Genomic DNA, 15,797 nt, shown 5'->3' on the forward strand with positions numbered 1-15,797 from the left:
GGCCGGTCGCCGGGGCCGGCTGGGCTCCAGGCTGGGCGCAACCACTAACCGGATTCGTGACCCCGGGCTGGCCTTAACCCCTCACCTCTCTGGGTCTGGGTTCTCCGCCTGTGCGATCGAGGTGACGCCAGCCTTGCCTGCGCCCCGGGGGCGTTTGCGGAGGACCGAGAAGATAATGCATGTGGATTGCTCTGTAAACGGCCCTGCGCCGGGCACTCAAGGATTAGGATGGCTGTTCCACGGATGGAAGGAGGCGGAGGGGCGGGCGGGGAAGAGGACCAGGGCAGTCGCAGAGAAGGGTGAGCAGGAGTCTGCCTTGCTCTGACCCTAGACCCCTCTGAATGGGGAGTGAGGTGACGAGTAGACAGCAGGCTTTTCTCCCCTTCGGGTAAACCTCACCCCCTTTTCTGGGCCGCCCTCAGGGTCTCCGTCACCCAACTCCATGCTTCGAGTCCTGCTTGCTGCCCAGGCCTCTGCTGCTCAGCTGTCTGGCCTGCTGCTGCTCCCGCCAATACAGCCCTTCTGCCTGGGGCCCAGCAAGTGGGGGGACCGGCCTCCCGGAGGAGGCCCTCGCGCAGGTCCCGCGCAGGGGCTGCAGCGGCTCCTGGAGCAGGCGAGGAGCCCCGGGGAGCTGGTGCGCTGGCTGGGCCAGAACCCCACCAAGGTGCGCGCCCACCACTACCCAGTGGCGCTTCGTCGTCTGGGCCAGCTCTTGGGGTCTCAGCCACAGCCCCCGCCCGTGGAGCAGACCTCCCTGCAGGACTTGAGTCAGCTCATCATCCGAAACTGCCCCTCCTTTGATATTCACACCATCCACGTGTGTCTGCACCTTGCAGTCTTACTTGGTGAGGAGGCTGCCTGGGGGTGGGTGTTAATGAAAGAATAGAGAAGAGCAGGAGAGGACCCAGATCACTGACATGATACGTTTCTTGGACGACACAGGTGGCAGGAGTCGAGCAGCGTTTGCTGCTGCCTCAGATTCCTGCTACCCCCGTGCTCTAGGAGCCACCACACTCTGTTACCAATAGAACGAGATGAGAACGTATTCGCCATCTTTGTATAAAGCCTTCCCCATAAGCTGTTCTGATCCCTTAGTTCACATGGTATTTCACATTTCCCCAGTGTTTCCACTGACACTGTAGCACACCTTCCAGCCCAGGAAACGGAGATGAGAGAGGTTGGGATCCACTAACAACCCCAGGACTGGAGCGAAGCAGCTCCGCTCCCAGGACCACCTCCTCTGACCCTCTCCCTCTCAGGCTTCCTGTCAGACGCGCCCCTGGTGTGTGCCCTGGAGCGGGAGCGAAGGTTCCGCCTCCCCCCGAAGCCTCCTCCCCCTCTGCAACCTGTCCTTCGTGGTGGGCAAAGGTTGGAAGCTGCTCTGAGCTGCCCCCACTTTCTGCGGCATCCACAGCAGCACCTCATCCGAAGCTTGGCAGGTGCTGGAGGGGTTTAAAGGCAGGTTGGGGGTCAGGGGCCGAGGAAGAGGCAGGTGGTGGGGTCTGGGCTAAGGTGGACACTAGTCTGGAGGTCTGGCCTGAGGGTCCAGTGTGATAGGCTGTCCTTCACAGAGGCCAGGCCAGAGGAACTGACTCCCCACGTGATGGTGCGCCTGGCCCAGCACCTGGCCCGACACCGGTTGCGGGAGCCCCAGCTGCTGGAAGCCATTGCCCATTTCCTGGTGGTCCAGGAAGCCCAGCTCAGCAGCAAGGTGGGCTTGCCTCCCGTGCTTCCCAGACACCGCCAGGCTCAGCCCCTGTCCAGCTTGATTGGCTGCCGTGTCCCACAGCAAACAACCCAGCCAGGCCCTATCCCCAGGTTTCCATCTTTGCTCACATCCTCCTTGGCTTCACCCCCCAGCACGTGCAGTCCTGCAAGCACTCAGCACCATCTCACTTCATTGATCCCACTTCTCTAGGCCTGCAGGGCCAGGCCCCATAGCAGTGTCTCCTCCACTTGTTTGGTGATTGACTGCATGGGGCTCAAGACACTGCTTATGCCACAAACTTCTGGTGTGTGTCCGGTAGAGGAATGGTTCTGCCTTTGCAGTGACGGTCTAAACATGCAGATCAAGCCTCCCTGAGGCTCACCTCAGGGAAGGGTTTTGGAGAATGTTCCTTGCGGGGTGATGGCTGCTCTCCCTCTACAGGTGGTGCAGAAGCTGGTCCTGCCCTTTGGGCGGCTGAACTACTTTCCCCTGGAACAGCAGTTTATGCCCTGCCTTGAAAGGATCCTGGCTCGAGAAGCAGGGGCGGCCCCCCTGGCCACTGTCAACATCTTGATGTCACTGTGCCAGCTTCGGTGCCTGCCCTCCCGAGCCCTGCAGTTTGTCTTTTCCCCAAGTTTCATCAGCCACATCAGTGGTGCGCAGACAGGAAGGCTGGCTGGGGCCCAGAGGGCTGGTGGGCAGGGTAGAGGGGGTGGGAGTCTGCAGCCCAGCAAACCTCAGTCCCCTTGCCTGTAGGCACCCCTCATGCCCCAATCGTGCGGCGCTACCTCTCCCTACTGGACACGGCTGTGGAGCTGGAACTCCCAGGATACCAGGGTCCCCGCCTTCCCCGAAGGCAGAAAGTGCCCATCTTCCCCCAGCCACTCATCACTGACCGCGCTCGCTGCAAGTACAGGTGGATGGGGCAGCTTGGGGAGGGGAAGGGACCAGCCAGAAGCAGAGTAGAAAGGCCAGAGAATTGGGACCTGTTTCGGCTGGTACTCTTAGCAGTCATAAATAAATGGGCCTTGAAGCAACAAAGGCATTTGCCTAGGGTTGAAGAGCTGGTGGTGGGGGGGTGGCGCGACCAGAGACTCCTGGGCCTTCCTGCTATCAGTGTTCCACTCCCCTCAGTCACAAGGATATAGTGGCGGAGGGGCTGCGCCAGTTGCTGGGGGAGGAGAAATACCGCCAAGACCTGACCGTGCCTCCAGGTTATTGCACAGGTGAGCTCCAGGTATGTGGGCAGGCAGCAGGCTGACATGGAGCTGTGGCTAAAAGCCACTGGCCCTTTCTCTTCTCCCACCTTTCAGACTTCCTGCTGTGTGTCAGCAGCTCTGGTGCTGTGCTTCCTGTGAGGACCCAGGACCCTTTCTTACCTTACCCTCCCCGGTCCTGTCCCCAGGGCCAGGCTGCCTCTCAGCCCACTACCCAAGACCCTGCCCAGAGGTAAGGGAAGAGGGCAGGAGGGCCTCCCCTGCCTTCATGGACAGCGACCCTGAGCCATAGCCGCTCTCTCTCCAGGGTGGTGCTGATGCTGCAGGAACGCTGGCATTTCTGCCGGGACAGCAGGGTGCTGCTGGGCTCCCGGGCCCTGCGGGAACGGCACCTGGGCCTGCTGGGCTACCAGCTTCTGCCGGTGAGCCTCCCCTGCCCCGCCCCTGGTGACACTGTGTGCGCCCACTCCCTCACCCACAGGGCCTGTGCGTAACCTGCTGCCTCTCCCCACAGCTACCCTTTGAGGAACTGGAGTCACAGAGAGGCCTGCACCAGCTCAAGAGCTACCTGAGACAGAAGCTGCAAGCCTTGGGCCTCCGCTGGGGTCCTGAAGGGGGGTGAGGGGATGCACATGGGGTTCACGATGGCTCCCCTATGGGGGGGTAGACAGTTTGCACTTTGGATCCCTCTGTTTTTGTTCATTAAAGTCCCTTCTTCATTGCACATCTTGTTTATGGGACGGGGAGCAGACTGGGTCTCCCCACTTCTTTTCCATCCATACCCCCACCCCTCATACAGAGACAGAAGGCCAAGGATAGGTGGGGGCCGAAGCACTTTACTGCGGGGGGGTAGGGGAGGAAGGGGACTTTAAATTAATCACTTAAATAAAAATGAGGAGGGAAGGGGATGGGAGAGCATCCCTGGCCCCTGTTCCCTCTGTCCATCGTCCATCCCGGCGGCAGCTACACAGGCATGGGCATCTCATTGTACTCGTCCACACCCTCCCGCTCATCGAACACGGGCTCTGCCTCATTGGCGTCCAGCTGTAGGGGAGGATGGTGTCAGGAGGGTTGACCCCAACCGGAAAAGGGGATTGGGGCAGGAGGGCAGGCAGCCTTACACATTTCATCTCTCGATCCGTGAAGATGCGGGTGAGCACCACCATGCGCAGAGGCACTGTGAGGATGAGGATGAAGGGGAAGGCCAGGGAGGCCGCTGTGGACATGACAGCCCAGAGCAGGGCCAGGCAGAGCAGCTGCAGGGCTGTGAACAGGTGCATCCGGAGGGTCCGGACCTGGGGGTGGGCAGGGTGGAATGAGACGGGTGAGCCAGGCTTCTACCAGCCGAGGGCCCTGGGCCCTGCTGGGACATCTGGTTCTGCCACATCCAGAGGATGGCTGACCCTTTTCCTCTCCACAGGGGTGAAGACAGAAGTGCCTTCTTGGGTGCGCACCAGAGCCGGTCTGCACAGACTGAATGGTGGCTGGCCAAAGTGGGCAGATGGGGGGCTGGAGGGTGACCCATGCAGCCCTCTGAGTGGGGTCTCACCTTCTTCACATAGGTAACATCTGGGTGGTGTTTGGGCGGCATGAGCAGCAGGTGCAGCCGCTCATAGAACTGGATCCCGTTAAGGGAGGTAACTCCCATGTAGAGGAAAATCCCGAAGAGCACGGCCAGGGGTATCTGCCGGAGTAGGTCCCCGATGACCATGGAGAGGCCTGGGAGGAGGGGAGAGACAGTGGTCCCCAGAGCTCCATAACCCCAGTGGACCCGGGGCCCCACCAGGACAGGCAGGGGCAAGAGGTGAACATACCCACAAGCAGGGCAACTAGCAGCCCTGTCACCCGTTGCTCCTTGACCTCTTGGATCTTGGGCTTGTCCCCGGGAGCCACAGCCTTGCTCATGACGGTCAGTGCGTTGGCATGAGTGACAGAGCGGACGGTGGCAGCAGCCAACCAGGGCAGGCCGAAGACAGCACAGATGCCGCCCATGGCCACGATGAGCAGCAGGTCCAGGTGGAAGCCGGAGCCCTTCTGCAGCATGCGCTCCTTCTTGGAGATGATCAGCCTGAGTGGGACGGGCGCTCACTGAACCTGGGGCCAGCTCAACAGGCAGGGTCTTTCCAGAGCCTCTGCTTTCGGAACCTGGTGGTCTCCACCCATTCCGTCCAAATGAGCGTTCCATCATGGAAATGAGCCCTTTCTGCCTGCCCCTGGCCTCCAGGACAGCTCCAGCCTGGACTGGGCCGTGCCAGCACACAGCAGCCGGATCTCCTGCCATCTACAAAATCAACTCCGCATTGGCAGTCTGGGTTCCCCTCATGCATCAGCCCCTAACCAGGGCTCTGGCCCATCCACACACCACCCCCCTGGCGAGGACCACATACGTGGTGATTTGCGTCTCCATGAAGATGAGGATGAAGACCAGGATCGCAGGCAGCAGGCTGGCCACCATCATCCACACGGGGAAGGAGCTGTTCTCACCCAGGGGGTTGATGACCCAGCCCCTTTTTTGCGGGGCTGTCACCGAGAATCCACTGGGCACGCTCAGCTTCTGCAGGACAGAGGTGGAGCTGGTGAACCTTGGTGCGAGAGCCTTGAGCTGCACAGGCAGGCTGAGCCCTGAGGATGTGCCGTGGAAAGGGCCTGTCTGCCCCGTAGGAGACGGCTCTGGGGTTGGGGACCACAGAGCAACATCCAGAGCCCCGTGCCAGGCAGCACGTTCTCACTGTGTGCTCTGCCTTACCTGGGTGTAGGTGTCCTCGATACTGTAATCCACAAGCACCATGATGAGGATCGCGATGGGCACCCCAAAGTCCCCAATCACCCGCCGTACCTGTGGGCAAGCGCCATGCTCAGACCAGAGGCTCCTGCCCCGATCCAGGCAGACCTGACTCCTCCTCACCCCCTCCGACCCCCAGCTCAGCCTCCCTCAGGCCTCCAGCCCACACACCCGGCCAGGGAAGAACCGGCTGTTCTTGAATTTTCGCAGGAAGAAGGCAATGAAGAAGGTGCCGGCCATGAGCACCAGCGACAGCAGAGCTGTGTTGGGCTGGCCCCGGGGCCTCTCCTGCCCAGAGGGCTGGGCCGAGCTCCCATTCCCTGGCCCCAGCGTGGCCCCTGCCCCAGTCCATGTGGTATTATCGCTGCTGTCCACTTCAGAGCTGTTGGAGACCGAACAGCCATGGAGGGGGTGTTCCTGGAAGATCTGGGGAGAGGATAAAGGGCTCCATCAGCAAGATTTCCGGCCTCAGCTATATGCTGAACAAGACAAGTGGGGCGGGATGGCCATCCTGCCCTCAAGGGGCTTTCCTTGTTGATTAAGAAAATATCCCAGCCCTTGCCGGTTGCTCAGTGGTTAGAGCATCGGCCCAAGGACAGAAGGATCTCGGGTTGTTTTTTTTTTTTTAATATATCTTTATTAATTTCAGAGAGGAAGGGAGAAGGATAGAGAGTTAGAAACATCGATGATGAGAGAGAAACAGCGATCAGCTGCCTCCTGCACACCCCCCCCCCCGGGGGTGGGCCCACAACGGAGGGACATGCCCTTGATCGGAATCGAACCTGGGACCCTTCAGTCCGCAGGCCGACACTCTAACCACTGAGCCAAACCGGTTAGGGAAGGATCTTGGGTTTGATTGGGTCAAGGGCATATACCTGGTTGTAGGCTCAATTCCCAGCCCCAGTAGGGGGCACGTGCGGGAGGCAACCAATAGGTGTGTCTCTTTCACATCAATGTTTCTTTCTCTGTCTCCCCTTCCCTGCCACTCTCTGAAAAATCAATGGGAAAATATCCTCGGGTGAGGATTAACAACAACAACAACAAACTATTAGCAAGAAAATAACTCAGAAGACCAGATGTGTGCACAGGAAGCCTGAGGATTGGGAGGCTGCTCTAACTCGGGAAGGAGCCGGGGAGTGTGGCTCCATCCAGGCCGGGAGGAGCAGGATGTGGAGTGCAGGACCGAGCCTGTCACAGACACTGACTGTGACCGTCTGTCCTCTCAGGGGCTTTTTCCTGTCTACATTTCTGGGTTGTTTGCCACTTTAACAAAAGTGATTAAAATGTTTGTTATTAAAAATGTTTTTCAGATTGATCTCAAGCCTGGGTGTGTGCTGATGACCTGGCAGGACTTGTGGGGAGGCAAGGGGAAAAACCAGCGCACACTCTGTGGGCCCGATGGACTGTGGCCGGGATCTCAGAGCCAGCCTGGCCTCACACCCAGGAGAGAGAACAGAGAGGCCCAGACAACCCCTGGCTCCCCCCAGTCCCGAAGCCTCGCCCACCTTAACCAACTTGTAGAAGGTCTCGTAGATGAAGATGAGGGAGATGAGGAAGGCAAAGATCTCCTGGGTGAAACGGGAGACGAAACGCACCAGGAAGCTCCCCTCCAGGGCCACCATGAGCAGGGCCAAAAGCACCAGCCAGAAGCCAATCCACACGCGGCCCACAAGGTACTCCAGGTCGTTGCTCTTGCAGAACTGCGGGGCAGGGAGGGGATAGGCCCAGTCAGGTCCAGAGCCCGGGGCTAACTGGCTGGGCATGTTCCGGAAAGAGGAGGGGCACCCCACGTGGCCTGTGGGCCCTCACCGAGAAGAAGGCCTCCTCAAAGACCAGCAGGGGCCCCGAGAAGCCGATCACCAGCAGCGGCTGGGCGCCCAGCAGGCAGAAGATCACACCCTGGAGCGCCGTGGACATGATCAGCTCCGACACCCCGATCAGGTCCTGCGTCTTCTCTCCTGGGGTGGCAGGAACCAGCTCAGGGGCTGGCCGCCCAGCCCCGTGTGCTCCCCACCCCCACCTGAAGCCTCTCCTTACCCAGCAGGCCCCCGAAGGTGATGGCAGGAGACAGGGCTGCAAAGTAAATGAAGATGACCGCAGCCAGGCACTGGGGGTCGAGCGCATCCCGGAAGTCACTCAGGTAGTGGGGATAGCGGCGCCGCACATCCCGGATCAGCCCCCCGAAGGGACGGCCTGTCCGCCGAAGGGGATCATCTTCCACTGTGTCTGTCGCCTCTACCATCTGCAGGAGCGCTGCAACCCAGGCCTCCATCAGGGTGCCTGCCGCAGCCCCCGCCCGCCCCGATCCCCTCCGCAAAGGCACAGACCACCCACCACCTGCCCCGGGCAGCCCCAGCCTGCACTGGCCCGTACCCTTATCTTGGGCAGACTTGGGCTCCAGCCCAGCCCCTGGGGGCAGCAGCCGGCCCTGCTCCTCCCGCTTCTTGAGCATTTGGCGCTGGAAGTGAGCGACGGATCGCAGCAGCTCCTCGCCCTGCACTTCGGAGGGCGGCAGCACCACACTGCAGTCCAGGAAGGCGTTGATGGCAGTTAGCAGGTCCTCCCGTTCGTCTGCCAGGTAGGCTGCCTCGTGGAATTGCTGCCAACGCAGGACGGGGGCTGGTGAGGGCACCGGACAAGGGCTAGGGGCCTGGGGCAGGGCTGGGCTCCGGGCTGGGGCTGACCTTGTCGGACATGAGGGTGGAGATGGAGCGGCCGATCTCATGGTAGTCCATGTTGGCGCTGCTCGGGCCCAGCAGCAGGAAGAGGAAACGCACGGGCACAGGCACCTCCAGCACCGCGTCCAGCTCCACTGCCTCCCGCAGCCGCACGAAGGCCATGGTGGGCCGGGAGAGGAACTCCACGCAGCCTGGGGGCACAGGGCCATTGTGGGCAAGAGCAGGGCGCAGGCCACCTCCCAGCCCCAAGCCCAGGGGCAGCACTGAGGCAGGCCTGCTGCCAGGGCCCCCACCCCCACATACCCACAAGGACCACTGTAGCCTCGGCATTCTCGGGGATCTTCTCCAGCAGCTTCAGCTCGTGCTTGGACTTAGAGCGAGTGATGCCGGCCGATGGGGCTGGAGGCGGGAGCTCACGCTGGGGATGCAGAACGGAGTTCAGTCCAGCCTGCTTGCAGCCCTGCAGCCGGCTGTGCTGGCCAGACCCAACCCAGGCAGGGCACACTCACCTCTCGCTCCACCTCCAGCCTGGTCTCCGGGACACCTCCAATGAGCGGCTCGGTGACATGGGGGTCACTCTCAGCGCCCTGGCCATGGTGATGCCCCAGCAGGGAGCCCAGGGAGCCGGCAGAGATGTTTCGGGGGAAGGAGAAGTCCTTCTCATCACTTGGGTGGCTGGTGGGGCAGAGAGCGGTGGGTAAGAAGCGTGACAACGGGGGCCAGGGGCCGCGGGCAGGTGCAGTGGGCGGGGCCTCACCTGTGTTTCAGCAGCAGGGCCCTCAGCACGTTGGCTCTGTCCTCGGCCTGGATCTGGTCAGAGATGACCATCTGCTCCACCACCTGGTGGGCCACCCCCGGCAGGGTCTGCTGGTCCAGGTCCAAGAGCACAGCCCCTGGAAGAAGGATGACTTAGGGGGGCCCTCAGGCAAGAAAGTGTAGGGCTGGGGGAGAGCCGGGGACGAGGGCGCAGCCAGGTGAGGGCCGCTCAGGGGACAGTGAGCAGGGCTTGAGGCCCCAGTCTCATTGCCTTTCTGACCTGTTCCTTCCTATCCCCCTCCCCCCAGGAATGTTGTGGGGCTCAGCAGAGGCCTCAGAACCCCAGCTATCAGAGTGGGAACCTGGGCCACAAACTGCCCAGGCACCCCTCCATGGAAGCAGGCGGACTCCGCGGGGGCCCCAGCCACCCACGCAGGCTCAACAGCTCCTGACTGTGAGAAAGTTCCTCCCGCAGCGAGCCGCACGCTGCCGCCCAATATCCACTCCAGGTCCTCGCTCTGCCCTCTGGAGCACCACAGCGCAGCTCTGACCTTGCCCCATCTGAAGACGACCCCTCCACCGCTCCTCAGCACCCCCTCATCCAGCAGCTGCTCACAGGCACTTACTAGACCTCCCCGACAGGTCACGCCTCTGAGCTGCCATTTCATACAGCAGGGAAAGTGCTTTTAAATATATTTTTATTGATTTCAGAGAGGAAGGGAGAGGGAGAGAGGGATAGAAGCATCAATGATGAGAGAGAATCATTGATCGGCTGCCTCCTGCACGCCCCCTACTGGGGACCGAGCCCTTGACCAGGAATCGAACCACTGAGCACACCAGCTGGGCAGAGCAGTGGAAGTCCTTTTAAAAGTCACCAGGTGATTTTTCTGTCAAGGTCAACTTTCTGAACACAGAACTAAAGAACAAACAGAACCAAAGCCTCTGCGCAGCCACAACGGAGATCGCCAGGCCTGGCGATAAAGCACCGCAGGCCTCGGGCAGCCTCTTTACTCCTCGTTGGGAAACAGTTCTAACAGCAGGTTTCTCGATCCTCAGTGCTTAGAACTGGGCCTCCTGACAGCAGCTGAGAGTGCTCTCCCGGGGGAGGGAGGAAACAAGCAAAGAGCAGAAACAGCAGCCGCGGAGCCCCAGAGGCTGCGTCTGTGCCGTGTAAGTCAGGGTTTACACCGCCCTACAGGCTGGACCATTTTGGAAAGTGTTCCATCAAACCTGTGGAAACCATGTTAGCATCCGAAACATACCAGCTTCGGTTATTGGAAAGAGTCCCTTAGAGCCCTGGCTGGTTTAGCTCAGAGGACAGAGCCTGCGGATGGAAGGGTCCCGAGTTCGATTCCAGTCAAAGGCACAGGCCCGGGTTGCGGGCTCCATCCCGAGTGGGGGGCGTGCAGGAGGCAGCCAATCAATGATTCTCTCTCATCATTGATGTTTCTATTTCTCCCTCTCCCTTCCTCTCTGAAATCAATAAAAATATTTTAAAAAAGAAAAAGAAAACGTCACTTAGACAAGATAAGAGAGAGGAGTCACCCAAGGCGAGGTGATCCCGAGGAATGGCAGGCTGAGTGACATCTGGGAGGAGGCTTCCTCCGGGCTCTGGTGACATCGATCATGTGGCTCAAGACAGATGTGGGGCCGTTTGGCCATGTGGTTCTCAGAGAACTGGCCTGAGGGGGGAGGGTGTGCCCTGCGGCGAGGACAGGCAGGGAGCAGGGCAGAGCGGGTACCGTGGGCCAGGGTGCGGCGGAGCTCCAGGAGGCTGCGGAAGGACAGGGAGGCCACGTGGGGCTTGCCCCAGCGCTCAGTCTCCTCCTCCACGTCCTCTTCAAACTTGATCCAGCGCGCCGTCTCCCGCCACTGAGGCTCCTGGTTTTTGTCCAGCAGCAGTTCGTTCAGCTCCACAAAAACCTTGAGATGAGACGAGAGGGCACGGCAGGGTCAGAGCCACTGGGGTTCCCAGGGACTGCTCTCAGACCGACAGTGTCGAGATGGGTGCGTGTGACTCTGGACAGCACAGGGCAATAGGCACGAAGTCTTAGTGAGTTCCTATCCAATCGGAGACTTTCTTTCCCTCATCTGTAAAATGGGAGCAATACCACCCACCTCAAAGGGCCTTTAGGGGGATTAAAAGAAAAAGCAGACAAAACACTGAGCATAGGACACAACTCACGGTAAGTACTTGGTGAATAGTCGCCACACACACACACACACACAACTGTGTATGATTCGATTTATATGCATTCAAGAACTGGCTAAACTAATTGAGAATAACAAAAGAGCAGTCGCCGCTGAGGGTGCTGGTGGGCGGAGACGTGAAGGAACCCGCCGTGTGCAGGAAATGTTCCATGTCTCGTGCAATGAGCCAGCTGTGTGTATGTGCACAAAGCCACTGAGCACTTAGCCCGCGTTCACTTTACTGTATGTCTATTAGATCTCAATAAAACGGTTTAAAAAATCCACTGGGAGGGTCAGGGTTCAGGACCATAGCCTTGGAGTCTAAGAGGGGCAGCATCACTAAGTCACTGAGTGGCCTTGGCCAATCACTGCCCTGGTTTATGGCTGACGCCACCTGGGCCATCGTCTTTACAGGTTGTGGGAGGATCAATGAGTCAGAGGTAACTGGATTCTGGAAAATGAAGTTCAAGGCTCTGCAGGGCTATCTCTAGTCCAAAGGGCCCACAGACACCTCACTGCCAGAGAGTGGCCATGACAGACACGAACAGTGTGGAAGGAAATGTCCCCACCACGGCGGGTGGGCTGGGGCTGGAGCGACCACTGCTGGTCCGAGAGGCAGGGGGAGGGGCGGTGAGGAGAAGAAGGACGCGCGTGATGTGGAGAACCTGACCTCGTGGGGCTTGTGGGGGGCCCGGGGCCGGCCCCGAGGAGTGGGACCAGGCTCACGTCCTTCCCGGCCACTCTGCCCGGACCCTTTGGCATTCTTCCGTACCAAGTGTCGCCGAACCCCAGGAACATCCTCAAACCGGTGACCTGAGGGGCAGAAGGGCAGGATCAGGCTCCCCCTTTCTCTTAACCCTGTTCCCACGAGCACTGGGCTTGGCCCAGGCCCAGCACTCACTCTTCATGAGGTCTAGGTCAGCCGTGGCCAGCGTCTGGGCCTCGCTCTCATCCGTGGGGACCCGGGGCAGCAGTGCCTGCTCGGCCCCTGTCATGCTTCCGATGCGCCTCCTTTCCTGCAGGTTGTAGCTGCGGTGCCCAGGCTGTGCTTTGGTCAAGGGGCGCCCTGAGGCACCTCCATCGTCACCTCCTGCTGTGCCGCTGGCCACTGCCACCACCTCTTCCACCACGGCTCTGGACAGACAGAGCGGCCATGAGACAGGGAAGGCCAGGCCCCCTCCCCTCAGCCAGGAGCATGCAGGAGGACCCCACCCTCCGAGCGCCCCACTCTAGGGTGTGCAGTTGTGAAAGATGGAGGATTCTGGAAGCAGACTAGATTTATGCGGCCCTCCCCTCTACTGGCTATGCCCTGAACAATCACATCAGCTACCTGAGAACAAAGTCCTGGGCAGCAAAACTGAGCTGAGGCAACTCCTGTGGGGTGGGGTGGGGTTGTCTGAAGCCGCCACTCAGAACAGTGCTGGTTCCCTCTGCCCCTCCCAGGCACTTCCCTAACCATGGACCCCAGGAGGTCCCAGGGTCCCAAATTTCTGACCAAATGGGGTAAAGTATATGGAGATGAGCTTTGAGACCTCAGACAGCCCCTGTAGTCATGAGGAAGATATAACTCCTTATCCCGTCCACATTCCAACTTCCTCTCCTGTCCTCCAACCAGATGCCTCCTTTCTCTCTGCCACCGCCAGTGATGGTTTCTCAACCACTGCCCGGTACCTAGGCTTCCCACCGCATCCAGCCCAGGACCAGGACCCTCCACCACCAGGCTTCCTCTGCCTATGCCCTCGCTCAGTCCCCTGGGCTCTGCTCGCACCCTTGCTCACAATCTGACCCGTCTGCAATGCCAGGCTTCTCTCAGGCTCCCCCACCTCCCACTGGCCACCCGCTGCCCACGGCCAGTGCCTACAGTGAGACCCAGCACTACCTGCACAACGAGCCTGTGCACACCCTGGAGGGGCACCGTGCCCTTCACTTCCCCGCAGCCCTTCATGCTGCCTGGCACCCAGAAAACAACAGGTCCCTGATAGTAGCGACCTTGAGAACTCGTTCAAAGTGATTTCCTCCAGGCAGCCTTCTCTGGCCAACGCCCCCAAACTCCAATCACCTGCTGTTGCTGACGCCGTGCCTGAACCAGGCCGTTTGGCACAGTAACTTGTTCTGGTGCCATTTCCCGAGATGATGACCAGGGTAGACTGGCAGCTCCCCAAGTGCAAAAGGGGTTCTCCTACTTCGCTTACGTCCTTAGGGCCTCAGGGGTGCTTGGAAGTCATCAGACCAGTCCCTGACCCAGAGCTTGATGAAGCCTGGGGCGAGGGGCTAGTGGGGGGCAGGGGAGCCAGCTCAGACTGCACATCTGTTCCGTCCCAGGCTACACCCTAACTCACACCACCCCTTAATCCCTACACCCACCTTTTGAGAAAGGGTCTATGATTCTTGGTTTACAGATGGGGAAACGGGCTTAGAGAGGTTACTCGCCCAAATAGCTAGTGAGAAGCAGAACTGAGATGTAAACCCCAGTCTGATGACCCCAAGACTCTGCTTCTTTTCTCAGTCACCTTGCGGACAAAAGCAGGGAAGTTCTCTGTTTGGGGACACTTACCCCGTCTGGGCCCCTTTGGTGGCCTGGGGAGCTGCCTCCTGGTGGGGCAGTGGCGGAGGGGGAGAGGGACTGGTCCTTTCTGCCTTCCGATCAGCACCTTCATCCTCCTGGAGAAAGAACTGGAAAAGGGACCCACGTAGGCAGAGGGCCAGGCTGGAGACCCCACAGACACCCTCCCGGCGCCCTGCTCCCACTCACCTGCACGGAAGAGGGTGTGGAGGCAGGGGACGGCTGGGTGAGTGCCCGGGCCCCCTCGGCCTCACTGGCCTCATCCTCATCTTCCTCTCCCTCCTCAATGGTAGGGGTCTCCCCAGTGGGGGAGGCTCCAGGTCGCCTTCGAGGCTTCCGTCCGGGGCCCTGGGGTGTCTTGCGGCGGCGGGTGTCCGGAGGCAGGTGGGTGGACAGTGGGTGATGGATGTGGTGGGAGGACTGACGGTGGTCTGCAGGGAGAAGGGGACCTGGCTGCCGGGCACAGCCTCACTCCCCGGCCATCCCGGCCCCAGCCCAGGCCCCTCCCGCTAGGCCCCTTGCCCCTTCCTTTGTGGGCAGTCAGGCCAGAGGGCCCCCACCCCCTCCTCAGGGTATCCCCTCACATTCAAAGTCTTCCTCCCCATAGCAGCGGCCTGGCTCCTCCCCTCCTCGAGACCCTGTCTCCAGAAGGATCTCCTCAAAGCGCTCCACGCCCAGGGTGCGGTGAAGTTCATCTTCCTCCTGCTCAGGGAAGCCAGGCACGGCAGGACCCAAGCTCTCTGGCTCTGGCTGCGAGGAGGAAGGGATAGAGAGAAGACACAGGGGCTCACCAGGAGCGCACACCGAAACCTACCCTGCCCAGTGCTGGGGACCTAGTACCCCTGTCCTCTCAAATGCTGGGAAGGCCCTAGCTGGTTTTGCTCAGTGGATAGAGCATCGGCCTGTGGACTGAAGTATCCCGGGTTCGATTCTGGTCAAGGGCACATGCCTGGGTTGGGGCTTGATCTGCAGTGGGAGGCATGCAGGAAGTAGCCCAGCAATGATTCTCTCTCATCACTGATGTTTCTATCTCTCCTTCTCCCTTCCTCTCTGAAATCAATTAAAAAAAAAAAAATGCTGGGGACTCAGACCTGCCCCCCAGCAGCCTACCCCCTAGTTCCATGCTATCTGGACCCTGGCTGTGCCCATCCAGGCAGTTAGGGCAGCGGGAAGGGTCTGCTCTGGAAGTCTCAACAGACACCCTGTGTGTGCAGCCCCTGGCAGGGGATGTAAACCTGCAGCTCACGTGGCTGGCGGTGAACACACTCCCTCTGGCCGGAGGCAGCTGCTGAGCCTGAAAAGTAATTTCTGGAAGCACCTAAGCTAACTGACCTGGACTCGGGTCTGAGTCAAACTGAAACCAAGCCCCTGGACAGGAACGTAGCTTCACCTCATCAGGGAAGACCCCTCCACCCCATACACCACAGCTGCATTCCCTGGGGTCCCTCCACTGCTCCCTGGCCCCGCCTCTCACCCCACCCCCACTCCCACCACCTGAGTCATACTGCAGGAGAGGAGCAGCAGGACTGCGGTGGCCAGTGGCCCAGTGGCCGGGCGCTTTCGAGAGCTGGCGCTTTTAGAGACTAGCTCACAGCCTAGTCTGCCAGCCCCCCACCCACCCCCTGCCGGTCTCAGCTCCCAGCGCGCCAAATATTTGCTCAAGAGCTCCTGGACGTGAAGGGCATCAAGATCTCAAAGGGCAGGGTATGGAGTCCCCTCCATGGGGCTGCTGGCACGGCTAGAGCAAGGAAGAGCAAGGGGAGGCAGCTGGGAAGCAGGGCGGGTCTTGGGGAGACTCCGAGGTGAGGACAGGAGCAGCTGGGGTAGCAGGGATATTGGATTCAAGAGGAGGAAGAGGTCAGGGGGCTGCTTCTCCCCAGCCCATCTCTGCAGCTCTAGCCCT

The 15,797-nt window shown here is 60.2% G+C and overlaps 2 protein-coding genes across 5 annotated transcripts in view; one reads left to right on the top strand and one right to left on the bottom strand.

The window, feature by feature from the left end:
* Positions 1–6: 6 nt before the first annotated feature.
* On the top strand, positions 7–3,649 carry FASTK (Fas-activated serine/threonine kinase). 3 transcript variants are annotated; one of them, XM_014528219.1, is made up of 10 exons: positions 7–299; positions 423–845; positions 1,260–1,439; positions 1,572–1,711; positions 2,150–2,363; positions 2,450–2,624; positions 2,843–2,934; positions 3,022–3,157; positions 3,233–3,347; positions 3,440–3,649. In XM_014528219.1, exons 1-10 carry the CDS (start codon positions 176–178, stop codon positions 3,545–3,547), a joined length of 1,707 nt encoding a protein of 568 aa, XP_014383705.1. In that variant the 5' UTR covers positions 7–175; the 3' UTR covers positions 3,548–3,649. The 3 variants fall into 3 exon arrangements, with proteins under 3 accessions (XP_014383705.1, XP_014383706.1, XP_014383707.1); XM_014528220.1 differs by having other exon boundaries at positions 2,465–2,624; XM_014528221.1 differs by lacking the exon at positions 2,843–2,934 and having other exon boundaries at positions 2,450–2,614; positions 3,114–3,157; positions 3,440–3,534.
* A 92-nt stretch (positions 3,650–3,741) lies between these two features.
* Positions 3,742–15,797, bottom strand: part of SLC4A2 (solute carrier family 4 (anion exchanger), member 2) — a 16,717-nt gene continuing 4,661 nt past the window's right edge. For both annotated transcript variants that reach the window (XM_014528218.1, XM_005880091.2), the window contains 21 exons: positions 14,479–14,644; positions 14,084–14,325; positions 13,886–14,004; positions 12,233–12,465; positions 12,002–12,144; positions 10,884–11,064; positions 9,143–9,278; positions 8,895–9,060; positions 8,689–8,803; positions 8,392–8,576; positions 8,081–8,306; positions 7,745–7,960; positions 7,517–7,665; positions 7,213–7,407; positions 5,879–6,133; positions 5,672–5,761; positions 5,313–5,479; positions 4,740–4,993; positions 4,475–4,644; positions 4,047–4,220; positions 3,742–3,969 (listed from right to left, as the gene is read on the bottom strand). In XM_014528218.1, the coding sequence (XP_014383704.1) occupies positions 3,889–3,969; positions 4,047–4,220; positions 4,475–4,644; positions 4,740–4,993; positions 5,313–5,479; positions 5,672–5,761; positions 5,879–6,133; positions 7,213–7,407; positions 7,517–7,665; positions 7,745–7,960; positions 8,081–8,306; positions 8,392–8,576; positions 8,689–8,803; positions 8,895–9,060; positions 9,143–9,278; positions 10,884–11,064; positions 12,002–12,144; positions 12,233–12,465; positions 13,886–14,004; positions 14,084–14,325; positions 14,479–14,644 (3,663 nt within the window). In that variant the 3' untranslated portion in view covers positions 3,742–3,888. The remainder of the gene's footprint in view (positions 3,970–4,046; positions 4,221–4,474; positions 4,645–4,739; positions 4,994–5,312; positions 5,480–5,671; positions 5,762–5,878; positions 6,134–7,212; positions 7,408–7,516; positions 7,666–7,744; positions 7,961–8,080; positions 8,307–8,391; positions 8,577–8,688; positions 8,804–8,894; positions 9,061–9,142; positions 9,279–10,883; positions 11,065–12,001; positions 12,145–12,232; positions 12,466–13,885; positions 14,005–14,083; positions 14,326–14,478; positions 14,645–15,797) is intronic.

This window comes from Myotis brandtii, unplaced genomic scaffold (genome assembly GCF_000412655.1).
Source record: "Myotis brandtii unplaced genomic scaffold, ASM41265v1 scaffold624, whole genome shotgun sequence".
NCBI lineage: Eukaryota > Metazoa > Chordata > Mammalia > Chiroptera > Vespertilionidae > Myotis > Myotis brandtii.